This window comes from Eurosta solidaginis, chromosome 5 (assembly GCF_040869045.1).
Source record: "Eurosta solidaginis isolate ZX-2024a chromosome 5, ASM4086904v1, whole genome shotgun sequence".
NCBI lineage: Eukaryota > Metazoa > Arthropoda > Insecta > Diptera > Tephritidae > Eurosta > Eurosta solidaginis.
This window is the reverse complement of record NC_090323.1, coordinates 273009691-273025464: the sequence shown is the minus strand read 5'-3', so window position 1 is coordinate 273025464 and position 15774 is coordinate 273009691. Positions and strand designations below refer to the sequence as shown.

The 15774-nt window shown below is 34.1% G+C and overlaps 1 protein-coding gene across 7 annotated transcripts in view; it reads left to right on the top strand.

The window, feature by feature from the left end:
* Positions 1 to 14250, top strand: part of DopEcR (G-protein coupled receptor DopEcR) — a 237690-nt gene extending 223440 nt beyond the window's left edge. For all 7 annotated transcript variants that reach the window (XM_067790811.1, XM_067790810.1, XM_067790807.1 and 4 more), the window contains exon 5: positions 3624 to 14250. In XM_067790811.1, coding sequence (XP_067646912.1) covers positions 3624 to 4200 — 577 coding nt within the window. In that variant the 3' untranslated portion in view covers positions 4201 to 14250. The remainder of the gene's footprint in view (positions 1 to 3623) is intronic.
* Positions 14251 to 15774: the final 1524 nt, after the last annotated feature.

Sequence of the window (15774 nt, the reverse complement as noted above, 5' to 3'; positions counted from 1 at the left end):
CTGTGGACATTTGACAAAATAACCTGTTTCAAAAATGCAAACTTTTTAGGAGAGCAAAAAAACGTGTTTAGGGCCTTCCACTTTAAAGATTCCTTATATATAAAGGACAAAATCGCTTAAACCTGGATACTGGTAATTAACGAAGTGTTCTTCACTCAGTTGATTTATTTTAAGCCTTTTACTTTTTTAAATAAATACAAAACAAATAAGTAAGTTGTTTTGTTAAATGCCTTTCCTTACAGAAAATCATTCTACCTCATACAAGCTGTTTTTTTTCAAATTTCATTTTTGTAAAATAGGACATGGTTTTTTTGTCTTATGTTGACACAAGTTTTTTTGACGAAAGTCAATTAAAAAAAAGCCAAATTAAGATTTTTTTCTAGCGGCATTTATCTTTGAATTAATTTTATTAATGAATTTGTTTTAAAATAAAGAAAATATTCCATTTATTTTTAATTAAAAAATTCAAAAACATCGCGTATAATATTAAATTATTATTTGCATATGCATATGTAAATATAGAAAATAATTATAATAATTATTATTAAGTATACTCTATATCATCTAGGTCCGAATCAGCTTCGACTTCGCATTCACCTTCTGTTGGTAAATGTCTATAAAAATTATGAAAATCGGTGTTGATCAGGGGCAGCATATCCAATAAATCTTTCTTTTTGTTTTTTGTTATAGTCAACAAAGATGTATAGCTCGTCGGCAATATAGGAATCGACTTTCCTGGACGACGTGGGTTGATGTTTAACTCATTAAATTCCACTTCTGGTTTCAAAGACGTCTTATATTGTAAAACTCCAGGCTTTTGTTTCTCATAGCGCATCCAGCGAACGTTTTTCCACTCAAACTTGTCACCTGAAATTGACGAGATTAAATAAATAGACTAAATATATACATATAAATAAGTATCATTATATGTTTAATAATGAAAAATTTGAAATTTATAAGTTACGATTTGAAAATTACCTTTTGCGTTTGTCGTTCTCAAAGTGTAGTTCATTTTAAGGAGGGCACTGAAGTCAAAAAACTCTTCCTGCTTCATTTCATGTACGACGTATTTACTACTTGTAGCAGCTATAAGGTTGGCACAGTCGTGCGGATGCTGAATGGATCCTGACATATTTTTCTTTTTCCTTTCAATCTGTGCATGAACGGAATCACATTCAAGATGCGTGTGTCCCACAACTAGGAATTTATGGTCTATAACCGCTATACTAGGATGTTTTTCGATAACTTGTTCAAACATCGCTGAAATATAAGAGTTACGATTCTGCCCCGGACATGAGTCGCTGTACATAATAACATGACTAATAGATTCTGGCAGGCTCATCAAACATTTAAAAATGCAGGAGCCAATATCATTTGCTCCACGTTTTGCAATTACTTCGTGCCATATGTAACAGTTTGCTTTTTTCGTTTCTCCGTCGTGCACTGTTAAATTGAAAGTCCATAATGGACGTTTATAAAAAAACATTGAAGCATGTAGGTACGGAGTTGGCAAACATTGTTGTAAGTCAAACGAAAACATTTTTACATTCCCATGGTTAATGGCTATCTCTTTGTCGGTTTTTTGCAGTTATATGCAAAATCTGCCTCATCGTGATGTCCTTTTTGTTCCATTAATAGTTGTTTCTTTTCATTTTCCTCCGTCGTGTTTTCTACACGGGATTTTAGGATTTCACATTTATTGCAAAGATCAACTTGAGGCTTCTTACACTTTATATTTAATTGTCGAAATATTTCTTGATATTTTGTTTCTGAAACCAGTTCAGAATACTTTTCTTTATACAATCTATATAAGTGAGCAAGGTTTAGGCCACGCTGGAAGCATAGCTGACTAGTGTGACGACGACTGTAAAGGCTTTGGTACTTAGGTATACTGTGTATATGTGCAAGTACTTCATTATATTTTTCGATTGACAACTTATGATGAGGAGAATGCTTGCCTCGTTGGTCATTTGCGATATCTCCACCAAAATGGCCTTTGATCTTTTGACGACATACAGTTATAATACTTTGATCCGTTTCACCAAATATTTAAAAAAAACACTTTTTGCATACTCGAGTTTTCTGTCCATTAATTTCAAAGTGATAAAAATAAACAAACTGTCGATTTCTTGGATTTGAGGCTTTTTTAAGCGTTTCAGTTTTTTTGGGCTCTATGTGTATCATACGAGCAAGATAATAGCGTCGCTTGTTATAATCCCCGAGTTTCCAGTAGACTTTGAATATTTTTTCCTGTTGGTCCACGGTGATTTTTGTATTCCACATTTTAAAGCAATCGACTAATTTTTCAGTTTTCTTTGCTGGAATTGTCTTATTCTTCCATGTAACATATTCCTTTCCCAAATTTTTGTTTAGTTTATTAGTTTTCTTAAAATTTGTTGACTTCGAGTTATTCAGAAGTAGTTCCTCATTAAATTGTGGTGAAACTGTATCGCTAAGGTTTGACTCAATTACACCTTCCATCATTCTGATACTTTCCGATGTAGTATTATGACTAGAAATGCTCGAAGGTACATAATCTGAATCGTTGTAATCAGTTTCATGAAATATATCTTCTTCTGAGTGGTCGCTTTCAATGCTATTAAATTGGGAAGTATTTAGATGTTGTCGCAACATAGAAATGTTATTAGTATCGAATAGCACATTATAGGATGAAGCTATTTCATTTGGGAGTTCATTCAATACTGCACCATCCACGAAGCTAAACGGATGAACTATTTTTTTATTTTGCACACTTTTACTAGGGCATATATGGCGGTGCCACGCCCATTTTAAACAATTGTTTCAAATTTTTATCAAGAGTCCAGTTTTTTGTGTTTTCTAAAATATTATATATATATAAAGTGGGCGTGGTTATCATCCGATTTCGCTCATTTTCAACACCAATCTATTCTGGGTCCAGATAAGCTCGTGTACCAAATTTGGTGAAGATATTTCAATATTTACTCAAGTTATATCGTGTTAACGGACGGACGGACGGACATGGCTCAATTAAATTTTTTTTCGATACTGATGATTTTGATATATGGAAGTCTATATATAATCTCGATCCCTTTATACCTGTAAAACCAACCGATATCCAATCAAAGTTATAATACCCTGTGTACAAGTACAGCTGGGTATAAAAAGTGCCAAGGCCCTGGGTTTAGAAAATTAACATCCTCAGAGCCTTCGAGGATTATGAAAACGTGGCCTGGACGTATTTTAGGAATCGCTCAAACCGATAAGTTCCATAAAATTAAAATACTATCCCCTCAGGATTGCGTCGAAGACAAATCGTGTCCACTAGCACACGGTTCAGCCGTATACATCAGAAGGAAGCAAGAGTGTTTCTTTCTAATAGACAAAAATACCTTTAGAAGGCTGCGTGCTCAAAATTTATTCTGATTCCACACTGCTTTTGTGGCTGAGTGAAAAATGTTCAAATAAGCTGCACATGAGTGTGCAAATACGACCGCGGTATAAAATCTTAAAAAAACGAAAACTTTTAGTTACATCTGTTTACAATAAAACGTTTGATATAGTGTTTTTCAATCAATTTGCTCAAGTAATCCATCAATTATTCTAAAAATAAAATTTGTTTTATTTATGATAAATACTTGCAGATGTCAATGCTGGATGGTATTCACGTGGATTTCCTCTGCTTTATTATGTTGTCCACCAATATTGAGTTACTCGGAACCGATTATGAACAATATAACGCATATATGTATGCTGGATTGGGGCAATATGGCGGCATACACAGCTACACTGGCAATTTTAGTTTTAGGTCCTAGCGTTATATCCATAGTACATAATTATGGTTATATATTTGTAATGATGCGTAAATTGAAATCAGGCGAACCCATACACGATAAAGAATATGCAACCGCATTAGCTGAAAATTTATCGAATCCTAGTCATATGATGTCATTCGTATTAGTGTTTGCATTCTGGATGTCATGGTTGCCATGGATATTATTACGATTTTATGAAGTGGTTACCGGCGATGTTATCCAAAGTACTCTCATTAATTTTATGGTCGTCTGGATTGGCATACTGAATTCATTTTGGAAAATTGTCGTTATGACCAGTATGTCACCACAATTTCGTATTGCACTTAGAGTATTTTGTTTAACGATATGTTGTAAGACTAAGGGCCGTTTGCAAGCGGAACTAATCGGATTGGACCCAGATGACTAGAGTCGTTAGATTTTCCACAGTATGCACGGTTAAATTATTTTTCACAATTGGCTTACTATTCACCAATTTTCATATGTATAAATTCATACTATCCTCATCATTCTTTCTTCCCTTCAATGACAAAAAATTAATAAAAAGTAAGAACTTTTAAAAATTTCAGTAAAAATGTAGACAAGCAGATCTGGTCATATTCTTTTAGGAATTAAATTACATTCAATTACAAATGATTAAAAACTAATCCTTAACTTAACCGCAAATTAATTGATTAGCTTTCCAATTACTTACGACTAAGTAGTTTAAATTCCAAAAGTAGTTAATTTTTATTTGTTTTAAATTCATTAAAAAATTATTATTTTTAGCTTATAAATCATTCCAGTTATAATATAATTTCCTTCAAACTAAATTTGATAGGGAATGGTGGAAAATCGTTCCAATATACATACATCAATAATTTAAAATCCTTAAAAAATTGCATTCTGCGAATTGTACAAGTAATCAAATCCTTTCCGGACTCAATAAATTGTGCGCGTTTTCACAATAACAAAGATATGTAATTATAATCTAATTGCATTAACCCAGATTTGTTTTTTTTCGCACATACATACATACTTAAAAGCATCTATGTATATGCATATACCAGTACATACGAACGCACACATTTTAGAACTTTGGCAAAACATTTTTTTCTCGTCTTAGCAATTTGTTGTTATTAAAGAGTAAATAGAAACTACACTTTTTATTATTAATTAGTAATTTTTGTTGTTGTATCGGCCTACTAATTTGTAAGATCGTGGGTTTGAATCGAGCTCAAGGCCTAACAATAATAATAATAAGCTGAAAGATTATAGCAGCGGCGCCTAAACGTTGCCGATGAAGGAATTTAGCATTTCCCGAAATGGATCTATACAACGAGCTTTGGCAGTTGTCTAAATTTTTTCTTTCTTCTATTCTAATTTAAAATTTTTTCAATTAAGAAAAAATGTATCATAACAATAATAATGATAAAATAATTATTGTTAGGCCTTGAGCTCGATTCAAACCCAACGATATTATTAACAGTGTCTATACTTATCTGATTAATTGAGTTAGTTGAATAACCGGTTGCTCAATTAATTATTTCTCTCTTTAATCAAAATTTGGATAAACACTACTCCAGTAGCTACACAAATTATCAAACGCAAGTTACTGCTTTTGCGCAGATAATCTTTTAGAAAGTGATCAAATATATGATTTGTCAAAAGGTAATGGTTATTCAATTGATTTCATCTTGATTAATTAAAAAAAACTAACAGCTTGTAAAGACTTCTTTTTTTTATTATTCTGAAAATATAATTAGTCGATTAATTGTGCAATTCAAGATACGATAAATTAAAATTTTGAATAATCATTTTATTAATAATAAAAAAACTGCAATCAAATTGGATTTCAATTACATAAAACGTCTTATCATGCAAAATTATGAGCCAATAATTACGATTTGCAATCAATTATACGAAGTCGTCTTGAGTTATCTATTGATTGCAATCATTGACTATATCAAAGCCATTAATTTCATTTTGCCCTAATAACAAGTTTTTTATATTCGTTTGAGTTTGCAATATTGGATACGCTAGAGTGAAATTTGCTTGCGTTCAAATTAAGAAAAACTGTTGTGGTCCGGAAATATGTACACATGTACATATGTTTGTTTCATATTCATACATAATTATGGCCCTGTTTTTTTGAAGTGGCAATAATGCTTGGTTTTCATTAGGCCAAAATTAAATTGCAAGATCAAATTTGTCATACCGTTGGCCAATGGTCGTTTTCACTTATTGATAAATTCAATCGTCCTTTGTAATCAAAACGAACGGCAAACGCATTTGACGTTGTATGACAAGCCGTTTTCACGATATGGCCAAGTAATCAAACTTTATCTACAGTGGCTTGGCCCAAATATAGTGTAGATATTGACAAAAATGTTTCTGACTTTTATACCACCATTTACGGTATTTTGGAAAACACGTACCTAACCGAAAACGCGTGTCTACCGAACCAGTCCAAATATGGTTCACTAAAGAGCTGAGGTCCTTAAAAAACAAAATCGCGCTTCTTCAAATTATTCAAAAGGTCGGGCTCTCACTCCCATTACTTGCAGTACTCTATTTTGCGCCATAAATATTTTGAATTAAACAAAAAGTGCTATAATACGTACATCTGTAAGATGAAAAGGAAAATAACTTGCAATCCGAAAGCCTTCTATGATTTCGTGTACTCTAAACGTAGGGTTAAAGGGTTTCCCTCTGCTTTAAAATACCAGGATGATTTGTCTAGCGACGATCAAGATATTGCTAACTTCTTTGCACAATTTTTCAAGTCCAACTATTCCACTGAATTTAATGCTTTTTCAAATGAATATCCATTTCAACTTAACTCACTTAACAAAATTAATATTCCAGAAATATCTCCAGATGAAGTTTTTTCATATTTAACGTCTTTGAAAGAATCTTACAAGTACGGTATATCGTTAAAAATCAGCTAACATTTTTCATTTCTACTTTGATTGCAGAACCGCAACACGGATTCTGTAAAGGCAAATCTACCATTACTAATCTACTAGAATTCACAACTCATGTTTCTAATGAATTTAGAGAAAATCTTCACACCGATGTTATTTATAAAAGCATTTGACAAAGTATCCCACTCCTTACTTATCTACAAGATGGATAGAGTTGGCTTCCAACTTGGTCTCACCCAGTGGATCTCGCCGTACCTCTGCGGTCGAGCGCAAAAAGTTATTTTAAAAAATACTTTTTCAAATGTCATCGATGTTCCCTCTGGCGTCCCACAAGGCAGTCACCTTGGTCCAATTCTGTTCTTGCTATTTATTAATGAAAATATTCCAAAATCTTAATGTATGCTTTTTAGGTCTTATGCGTCTATCGAAGAACGTCCCTTGCTTCAAGCGGATTTAAACTGCCTAGTTACTCTAGGTAGGTAGGCAATTGAAAAGTAAAGTCCTCTCTCGGCGAACGAAAATCATACTATACAAGTCACTTATCGTACCCGTCCTGCTATATGGTGCAGAGGGATGGACCATGACAACAGCAGATGAAGCGGCTTTGGGAGCGTTCGAGAGAAAAGATCTTCGAAAGATTTATGGACCTCTACGCGTTGGCGATGGCGAGTACCGAAGAAGATTTAATGATGAGCTGTACGAGTTCTACGCAGATATCCACATAGTCGAGCGAATTAAAACGCAGCGGCTGCGCTGGCTAGGTCATGTTATGCGAATGAAAGATGATGATCCGGCCAAGAAAGTGTTTCTATCGGAACCCGCCTATGGAAGCAGAGGGAGAGGGCGGCCCCCACTCCGTTGGAAGGACCAGGTGGAAAACGATTTAAACTCCCTTGGTGTGACCAATTGGCGCCGGTTGGCGGAGAGAAGGAGCGACTGGCGCGCCTTGTTGGACGGCCATAACCATTTAAACGGTTAAGCGCCAATTAAGTAAGTAAGTAAGTTACCCTGTGCACCGTAAATTCAATGTCGCTGAACCTCAATAAATGCAAATTCATGTGCCTCTCTCGAAGATCTTTGGCAGCAGCCTCTTACGTAATTAATAATTTTCGTTTTCTATCAGTAAACCATTTTGTGGACTTGGGAGTCACGATAGATGCTAAACTTAATTTCAACCTTCATATTTATGCTACTGTCAATAAGGCTAGAGCTGTTCTTTCATTCGTGAAACGGTGGTCCAAAGAATTTAGTGACCCTTATGTAACTAAAGCTCTTTTCATCACTTTAGTTAGACCGATACTAGAATAGAATAATCTGGAATCCGCAATATCGAGTTCATGCAGATAGACTTGAATCAATACAAAAGCAATTTCTACTTTTAGAAGGCGTTATATTTATGGCTAAACTCCTGAATGGATTGATTTCTAGTCCAATTCTTTTGAACGAAGTAAACTTTAAGGTCCCATCACGGGTGTCAAGACATTACAAACCTCTTCTTTTGAGGCAGTGTAGAACTAATTTCGAATTAAATGAACCTTTTCGGTATTTGTGTCACGATTTTAACATTCAGTCTAATTCATTTGATATAACGGATTCACTTTTTACCATAAAGAAAACGGTCTTATCCTATCTTAACTCTTACCAAAAAAAATCAAATAAACTAAAAATGTTCACTTATAAGCATAAGTCCACTAAAAAAAAAAGAAAACACTCAACCCTACATACATATTTGTAAGTTTAAGTAAGTGAAATTGAAAGTAGTAAATCAAATGTGAAATTTTGTTTAAATATTCAAGCCTGTGAGAAATATATGCGGCAAATAGTGGTGCCCAAAGTAAACTACAAGTACATATTATACCCAAGTATTTATTATTAGTTTTGTATGGAAAGAGCAAGCCCGAATTTTAAATGTTTTAGGAAGGAACGAAAAGAATGTTATTATTACCTGAGTAGTCGGTTAAACTTTTAATGTGTGTGTTTTTTAACCCATTCTTGAGCTAGGTGGCTAACACTAAAACTCAAAAGCTGAACCCTTACTTCGAAGCTCGATATGAAAATGTTATAGATTAAAGAGGCCAATAGTAGTAGTTCGAATCGAGAAAAATTTGCATTCGAGTTTAAGAGTATAGCTCTTTAGTGGAGTTTACTAACTTTTAACTCTGCGATATGTTACTTTAAACACCAGTAGGCGAATTCACTAACTTTTAACGATGCGACTTTTCGAAATTTTGACTAACGATTTTTCACTTCTGATAACAACTGTGCTATTCACTAACTCAGTTTCGACATCTCTATCGTGGTGAAAGTTTTATTGAATTTAAGTGGACCTAAAGATACTTCACATCTAATGCCGTTAAACAAATTTAAATACATATTTTTATATTATTTAGCGACAATAGCTGATCCATGGCTACTGGAATAGCGCCAGACATGTGGAAAATTTCGACAATAGTATCAATTAGGAAAGTAAAAGATTCAATAATGGCAGAAGAACTAAGACCGATAAATACATTGCCGAACATAGAAAAAATTCTGGAAATCGTAATAAAAAACCAACTGGTTAATTACTTGTAAAATAATAAAATCCTTATAAAGGAACAATCCGGTTTCCGAGAAAGGCACTCTTGCGAGACGGCGTTAAATAACGTCATATCTAGCTGGAAGGAAGAACTAAGTCTAAAAAAACACATATTAGCAGTTTTCATTGCCATGAAAAGAGCGTTCGAAATAATTGATAGGAATATAATGCTCGATAAACTACAAAAAATTGGTATAAGGGAAAATTAGTTGCAGTGTCTAGAAGCTTCTTATCAGACCGGAAACAAAGAACAACCATCGAGTCAGTTGTCTCATCCGAGGCACAAGTGGACATAGGCTTACCACAAGGGTCGGTATTAGCACCAATCCTGTTCAACAGTTACATAAACGATATATCATCAGCACTGAAATATAGTAAAATCAGGTTGTTTGAAGATGATGCGCTACTTGAAGTAAATGAAACGGACATTTCAATAGCAAGAAGCAAAATGCAAGAAGATTTGGACTCATTGTTTAGATGGCTTTGCATTTATAAACTCAAGCTTAACGTTAAAAAAAAACTAAGTTCGTAGTTTTATCTAGGACGACCAACAAAGAATCACTTAATTTAGATCTAAAAATAATGAATATGAGCAATGAGGAAGTTAAAATATTTAAGTACTTAGGGATCCTGATTGACAATAAACTGAGGTTTACGGATCATATTGATTATATTGTTGCCAAAATGGGCAAAAAAATTGGATTTTGGAAGAGATCATGTAAACTTATTAGTAAGAAATATAAGTTGAAAGTTTATAGATTCATCATAGAACCGCACTTCATATATTGCCCTACAATATTCTTTATTGCCAATGAAACACAAGTCGACAGGTTACAAGTTATGCAAAACAAAGCTAGGAGATTTGTATTGAAAATGAGGTACGACACTTCCATAAAGAGTATGATTGATGCATTAAACTGGTTGAGTGTGAAACAGCTGATATTTTACCATAGTATGAAATTTGTATTTAATATCAAGCATGGTAAATTACCAGGCTTCCTAAGTGAAAAACTTGTGTATGTGAATGAAACCCACTCTTACATAATTAGAGAAAATACAAATTTTAGATTACCTCTTTTCAAAACAGAAATGGACAAGCAAAATATATTTTACAAAGGCCTGAAATGCTTTAATGAACTTCCCAAACAGGTTAAAAATTGTAAAAACTTTTCATTTTTAAAAAAAAGTTTATTAGAATATTGCAAAACACTTCCAATAAGATAAAATATTTTGTATCTGTACTTCATGTTACTGATCCTTGAGCGTACATGGGCAATCCAAACAGACACAGAGGAACCTTATGCGTCAGGTCAAATATATCGCTCGCAATCGAATTGGGGAAGAGTTCCCGAAAACATCATCTCAGACAAAGAGGGCTTCATGAGAGTCACTTGTATTCCAAGAAAAATAATGAAACAATAATATATAATGATTAATTATGTTTATATAAAAGCTGGTGCAGAGAGGATTGGAAACACTTCCTTTCCAACCATCCGATAAAAGTGGCTCATTCTGCTAGCTTTTGTGTTGATCGGAATCAAATGCATACAGACAGCATAAATAACAAAACTGTGTAATCTTAAGTTTTGGAAAAGGACAGGATTGGAAATACGTTCTTTCCAACCTCCCAATAAAAGTACTTTATAACTCTGACATCCGAGTCATATGTGTTGATCGGAATCTATTGCATTTACACTATGTATTCAAAAGTCTTGGAGTAGGGCAGGATTGCGAACACCTTCTTTCCAACCTCCCAATAAGATGACTCCAGGACTCGTCCGTTGGGATCGCCAGTTCCCGTGCTGATCGGAGTCGCATGCATTCCGACAGCCCAAATTTTAGAAATCCTATTACTATTAAAATGTACTTACAAATTGCAATAATCTAAGTTTCAGGCTTAAAACGCCGTAATAATAAACAATTATAATAATAAATTAAAGAATATCGATACAAAGTTGTTGTATTTATCGATTTGTTATATAGCGATGGCAAATGTGGTTAAAAGAGTTACAGAGTTTCACTAACATAAATTTAACGACGCTAACGTGGTGACATTTTAATTTGGTTTAAGGGCCAATTAATGGTGACTTATCCATAACCAGATAAAACAGCTGATCGAACCAACCTTATGGAAATCAATGTAATCTATTGATGGTGCCATACCATGACGCTAAAGCCATAACCATATAATAGCCAACCAATTGGTTTTTGGTTTCTCGCCATATCCATAACCTAAAAATATTTGATTTGGTGAATTTAATAACTTTTTGTAGATTGTATTCATTGTTTTGGATACGTTATGACTAAGAGACTTATTTTTTGTGGAATGTGTTTGTAATTTTTTGCGGTTTTCTTCATTTTTATGAAATTTTCACGATTTTTAGGTTATGGCACCATTAATCGATCACATTAGAGATGGTTATGGATATGGGTATGGTTACGACTATGGCGTTAGGGTTAAGGAAGTTTAATTGGCCCTTTAAGTGGAAGAAAGTTGACAGTATAGCAAATATCACTACAAGCCTCAAAATATCTGTAGCGTTATTTAGCTATGACAGATGTATGTAGTTGAATTAAATAACTCTTAAATAGTTAAAAATAGCACGGCATGATAGATAAATTTTTCATGGCAGAAATATACTATGAAGGGGCGACTACGCTTAGGGAAATGCTCATGCCTTTCGGTGTGGTAGCACAGTACACCAGAGAGGAGAAATATATTTAGTTTAAATTTAAGGAAAGTGGCTTTCATTGCCGTTAGCAACGTTAAAATATTCTGCTAATACTTAGTGATAATAGCTAATCATATGTTAACGAATATCGAAACAAAATTATTACCAAAATCTTTTCAGTTATCAATGCGCTAATAAATATTACGAATGTCGTGAAAAAGTCATTGATACCACTACTGTAGCAGAATTCACCAGTTCTTTAATTAACATTTAAATTATGAATTAGTCAATAGCACAGCCGTTATCGCAAGTGAGAAATCGTAAATTAAAATTTTGCTAAATAGCATATTCGAGAGTCAGCCAATTCAGCTGCTGATCACAGACAAACTAATATCGATAAAAATTGTAAATGAATAGCAGAATTTAATTAAACCAAAATTTAGCCAAATTATTACTTGCAATTGCTTACATCTTTTCCAGGCTATGCTTACAATTTATATTTGTGCATCACATATCGCACATTTACTTCAACGATGCCTTAACTCAAAAACACAAATTTTTAGGAGAGCCATTCAAAGATTTCAACTCCCATATGATGCGCATATAAAGGCAGATTTTAATTTATATAGCACATGCTCAATTTTTAACGGATTACAAAGATTTCTTTATATAACATAGATCATGATATTGAGTACGTTTTTATGTTATTAACTCAAAAATCATGTTTTTTGAGTTATTACACTATTGAAGTAAATGAGCTATATATATGCGACCTCTTATGTATTTATGTACATATATTCATCATTATTTACTGTCATAAATTTAAATATATGTATATGTATTATGGTGGAGCGAAAATTTTTTTTCATCAGACTGCAATGTAATGGTGAAAATCTGGTGCCTTTTGGGCTTAAATTACGTCTGGCAAAATTTTGTCCAATTCGGATTGGAGTAACTGCCTCCGCAGCGGTGAAAATATGAAAGTTCCCAATTTTGCACAACACTACTTCATATAGGTACGTAAAAAATTTGCATCTTTTATTTTTTCGATTTAAACTGTTGAATTATACATTATACTAATTCCCATAAACATTTTTTGTCTTTAACTCTATAAGTATCTTCAGTAGTTTGGCTACTATGCCAAACAACGTTCAAAAATTTTGAAAAAATAACGAATTTTTTTTTTTTATTTCAGATTTAACCACTCTAAAATCAGAAAAAGTCTATGGACGAAAAAAAGTTAGCCCTTCTATGTTGTAGTACATTTAATTACGAAAATTTTGCGCGTACTAGTACAACATTATGATGTGCCCTTGACTTTATAAGCCCTGCTATATTGAAAGTCCTCAATCAAAAATTTTCTGTTTTTACCCAAGAAATTTTATTTTTGCATTCGTTAAAAGGGTATGATGTTTCCTAAAACACTTGTTGCATAGTATTAATACTAAAAAATAGTAGGCGAGATAAACAATAGTGAAATCCTTTGAAGGAGTGCAAATAGAGTCATTTTTAAAAAAAGTTTGTTTAATGTTGGTGCGCGTCGAATTCTCGTAGACTTATAATTAATCACCGTCCTGTGCCTTAATTTTTTCGATCTATTATAAATGGAGAAATCAGTCTTCTTTTTATAAGCTTAGTTCGGAAGTATTCGAAAATATTGTCACGGATATTAGCATCACTAAGCTATACCATCACTAAGGCCATGCTAAGCGATATTTACGTCAATAATCAAACCATGTATACACATATATAAGGCAGCCAAGAGATGTCACACACAGATGCATTTACTTATACGCCTATGTGCGCGCGAGGTACTGTAAACTACAAACATTCACATCAATAATTCAATCTTTATGTATCTACATAAACGAATAAATAATTGCGTCTACACATATGTACCATGTACGAATGCGAGCAGCGGAGAGTCAATGCGCATACACATGCATATATCTGAGAAGTTTGAGAGCTACTGGACTAGTAGATTCTGGAAGCGCCTAAAAGATGTATAAAATTGTGCAATTTTAGTTATAGCTGAGAAGTTTGAGAGCTCATGGACAATGCTAGTACATTCTGGAAAAATGCGAACGAGGAAACCAAAGGGTATAAAAGGCAACAGATATAGAGGCGCTGTAAATTCAGTTTGAGTTCAGCAATCAATCAGTTATTGATTAAGCACGCGATCTGGCGGCCAATAGTAGAGTTCAATTTGAGTTATCAATCAGTTTGGTTATTAAGCCAGCGAGTAGCAAAGTATAAGTGTCATTGTGAAGTACTTTAATAAAGGCCATTTTTCCATTATTCAATATTGGAGTTATTTATTCAACAGTTTAGTGATTCGAACTTAGCAGAGGATATCGTTACAATATTGTAACGAATTTACTTGCAAATCCTCTTATTTGCAATCTTCTGCTAAGTTCGTATCGCTAAACTGTTGAATAAATAACTCCAATATGTAATAATGCAAAATGGCCTTTATTTAAGTACTTCAGAATAACACTTGTACTTTGCAACGAATAGCTTACTTAATACCAAACTGATTGACAGCTCAAATGAAACTCTACTATTCAAAATAATACTGCTATAGCTCGCTGGATAGCGCTTAATCCAAATCTCAAATCAAACTGAATTACTTCTTACTCGCTTGCCCCCGCTTTTATAGTTTACGCTGCATACTTCTAGGCTCTTCGATTTCCAGAACTTACTAGTTGTTTCGGCTACAAAATCGCCAGCCACAACTACGTGCACAACTTATTGCCCTCTCTTGTGACCCCTGAGATAAGATATATGCATGTGTTTGTGCATTGCCGCTCCGCTGCTCGTATACGTACATATGTGTAGACGCAATTATTTATTCGTTTATGTAGATACATAAAGATTGAATTATTGATGTGAATGTTTGTAGTTTACAGTCTCTCGCGCGCACATAGGCGTATAAGTAAATGCATCTGTGTGTGACATCTCTCTGGGCTGCCTTATATATGTGTATACTTGATTTGATTATTAACGTAAATACTGCTTGGCATGGCCTTAGCATCGCCTTAGTGATGGGATAACTTAGTGATGGTACTATCCGTGACACTGCCCTCCACCTAAGTCTGATCGTCCCGATCAGACAAATCTCTCGATCTAAACGTTGCCAGCCTTTCCAAATGGACCACTTTCATTTTGGTTCGTGGTTTACCGATGGTTTGTATGCGGTACACTACATCGTTGATCTGTTTTACAACTTTGTATGGGCCTTCCCAATTACACTGCAATTTCGGGGACAAACCGTTTTTACGTTGTGGGTTGTATAACACCACCAAATCTCCTTCCTGAAAACCTTCTGAATTAATTGCTTTATCGTATCTGGCTTTCATCTTGTCACTCATAATCTTTGTTCTTTGCCTTATCAGATCATGTATTTCTCTTAGCTCTTCTTCCAAATCACTAGTGGATTTCCTGACATTTCTCTCCGCATTGGCATCTATCCCAAACTTCAAATCAGCTGGCAGTCTAAGGTCATTGCCAAAAATTACTTTTGCAGGGGTTTGGCGCGTTGTCTCATGCACTGCTGATCGTTAAGCCATCAAGAATAATGGTATGCGGGTATCCCATTCTTTATGGTACTTGTCTACTACTTTCCTTAAGTGCTCCTCCAATGTTCTATTGAATCGTTCTACCATACCATCGGATTGAGGATGCAATGCAGTTGTCCGTGTTTTTCGAATGCCCAATGACTTACACATTTCCTGGAACACAGCTGATTCGAAATTCCTGCCTTGGTCAGAATGTAGCTCCATTGGTACACCATACCTTGCAACCCATTCGTTTTTAACCACTTCTGC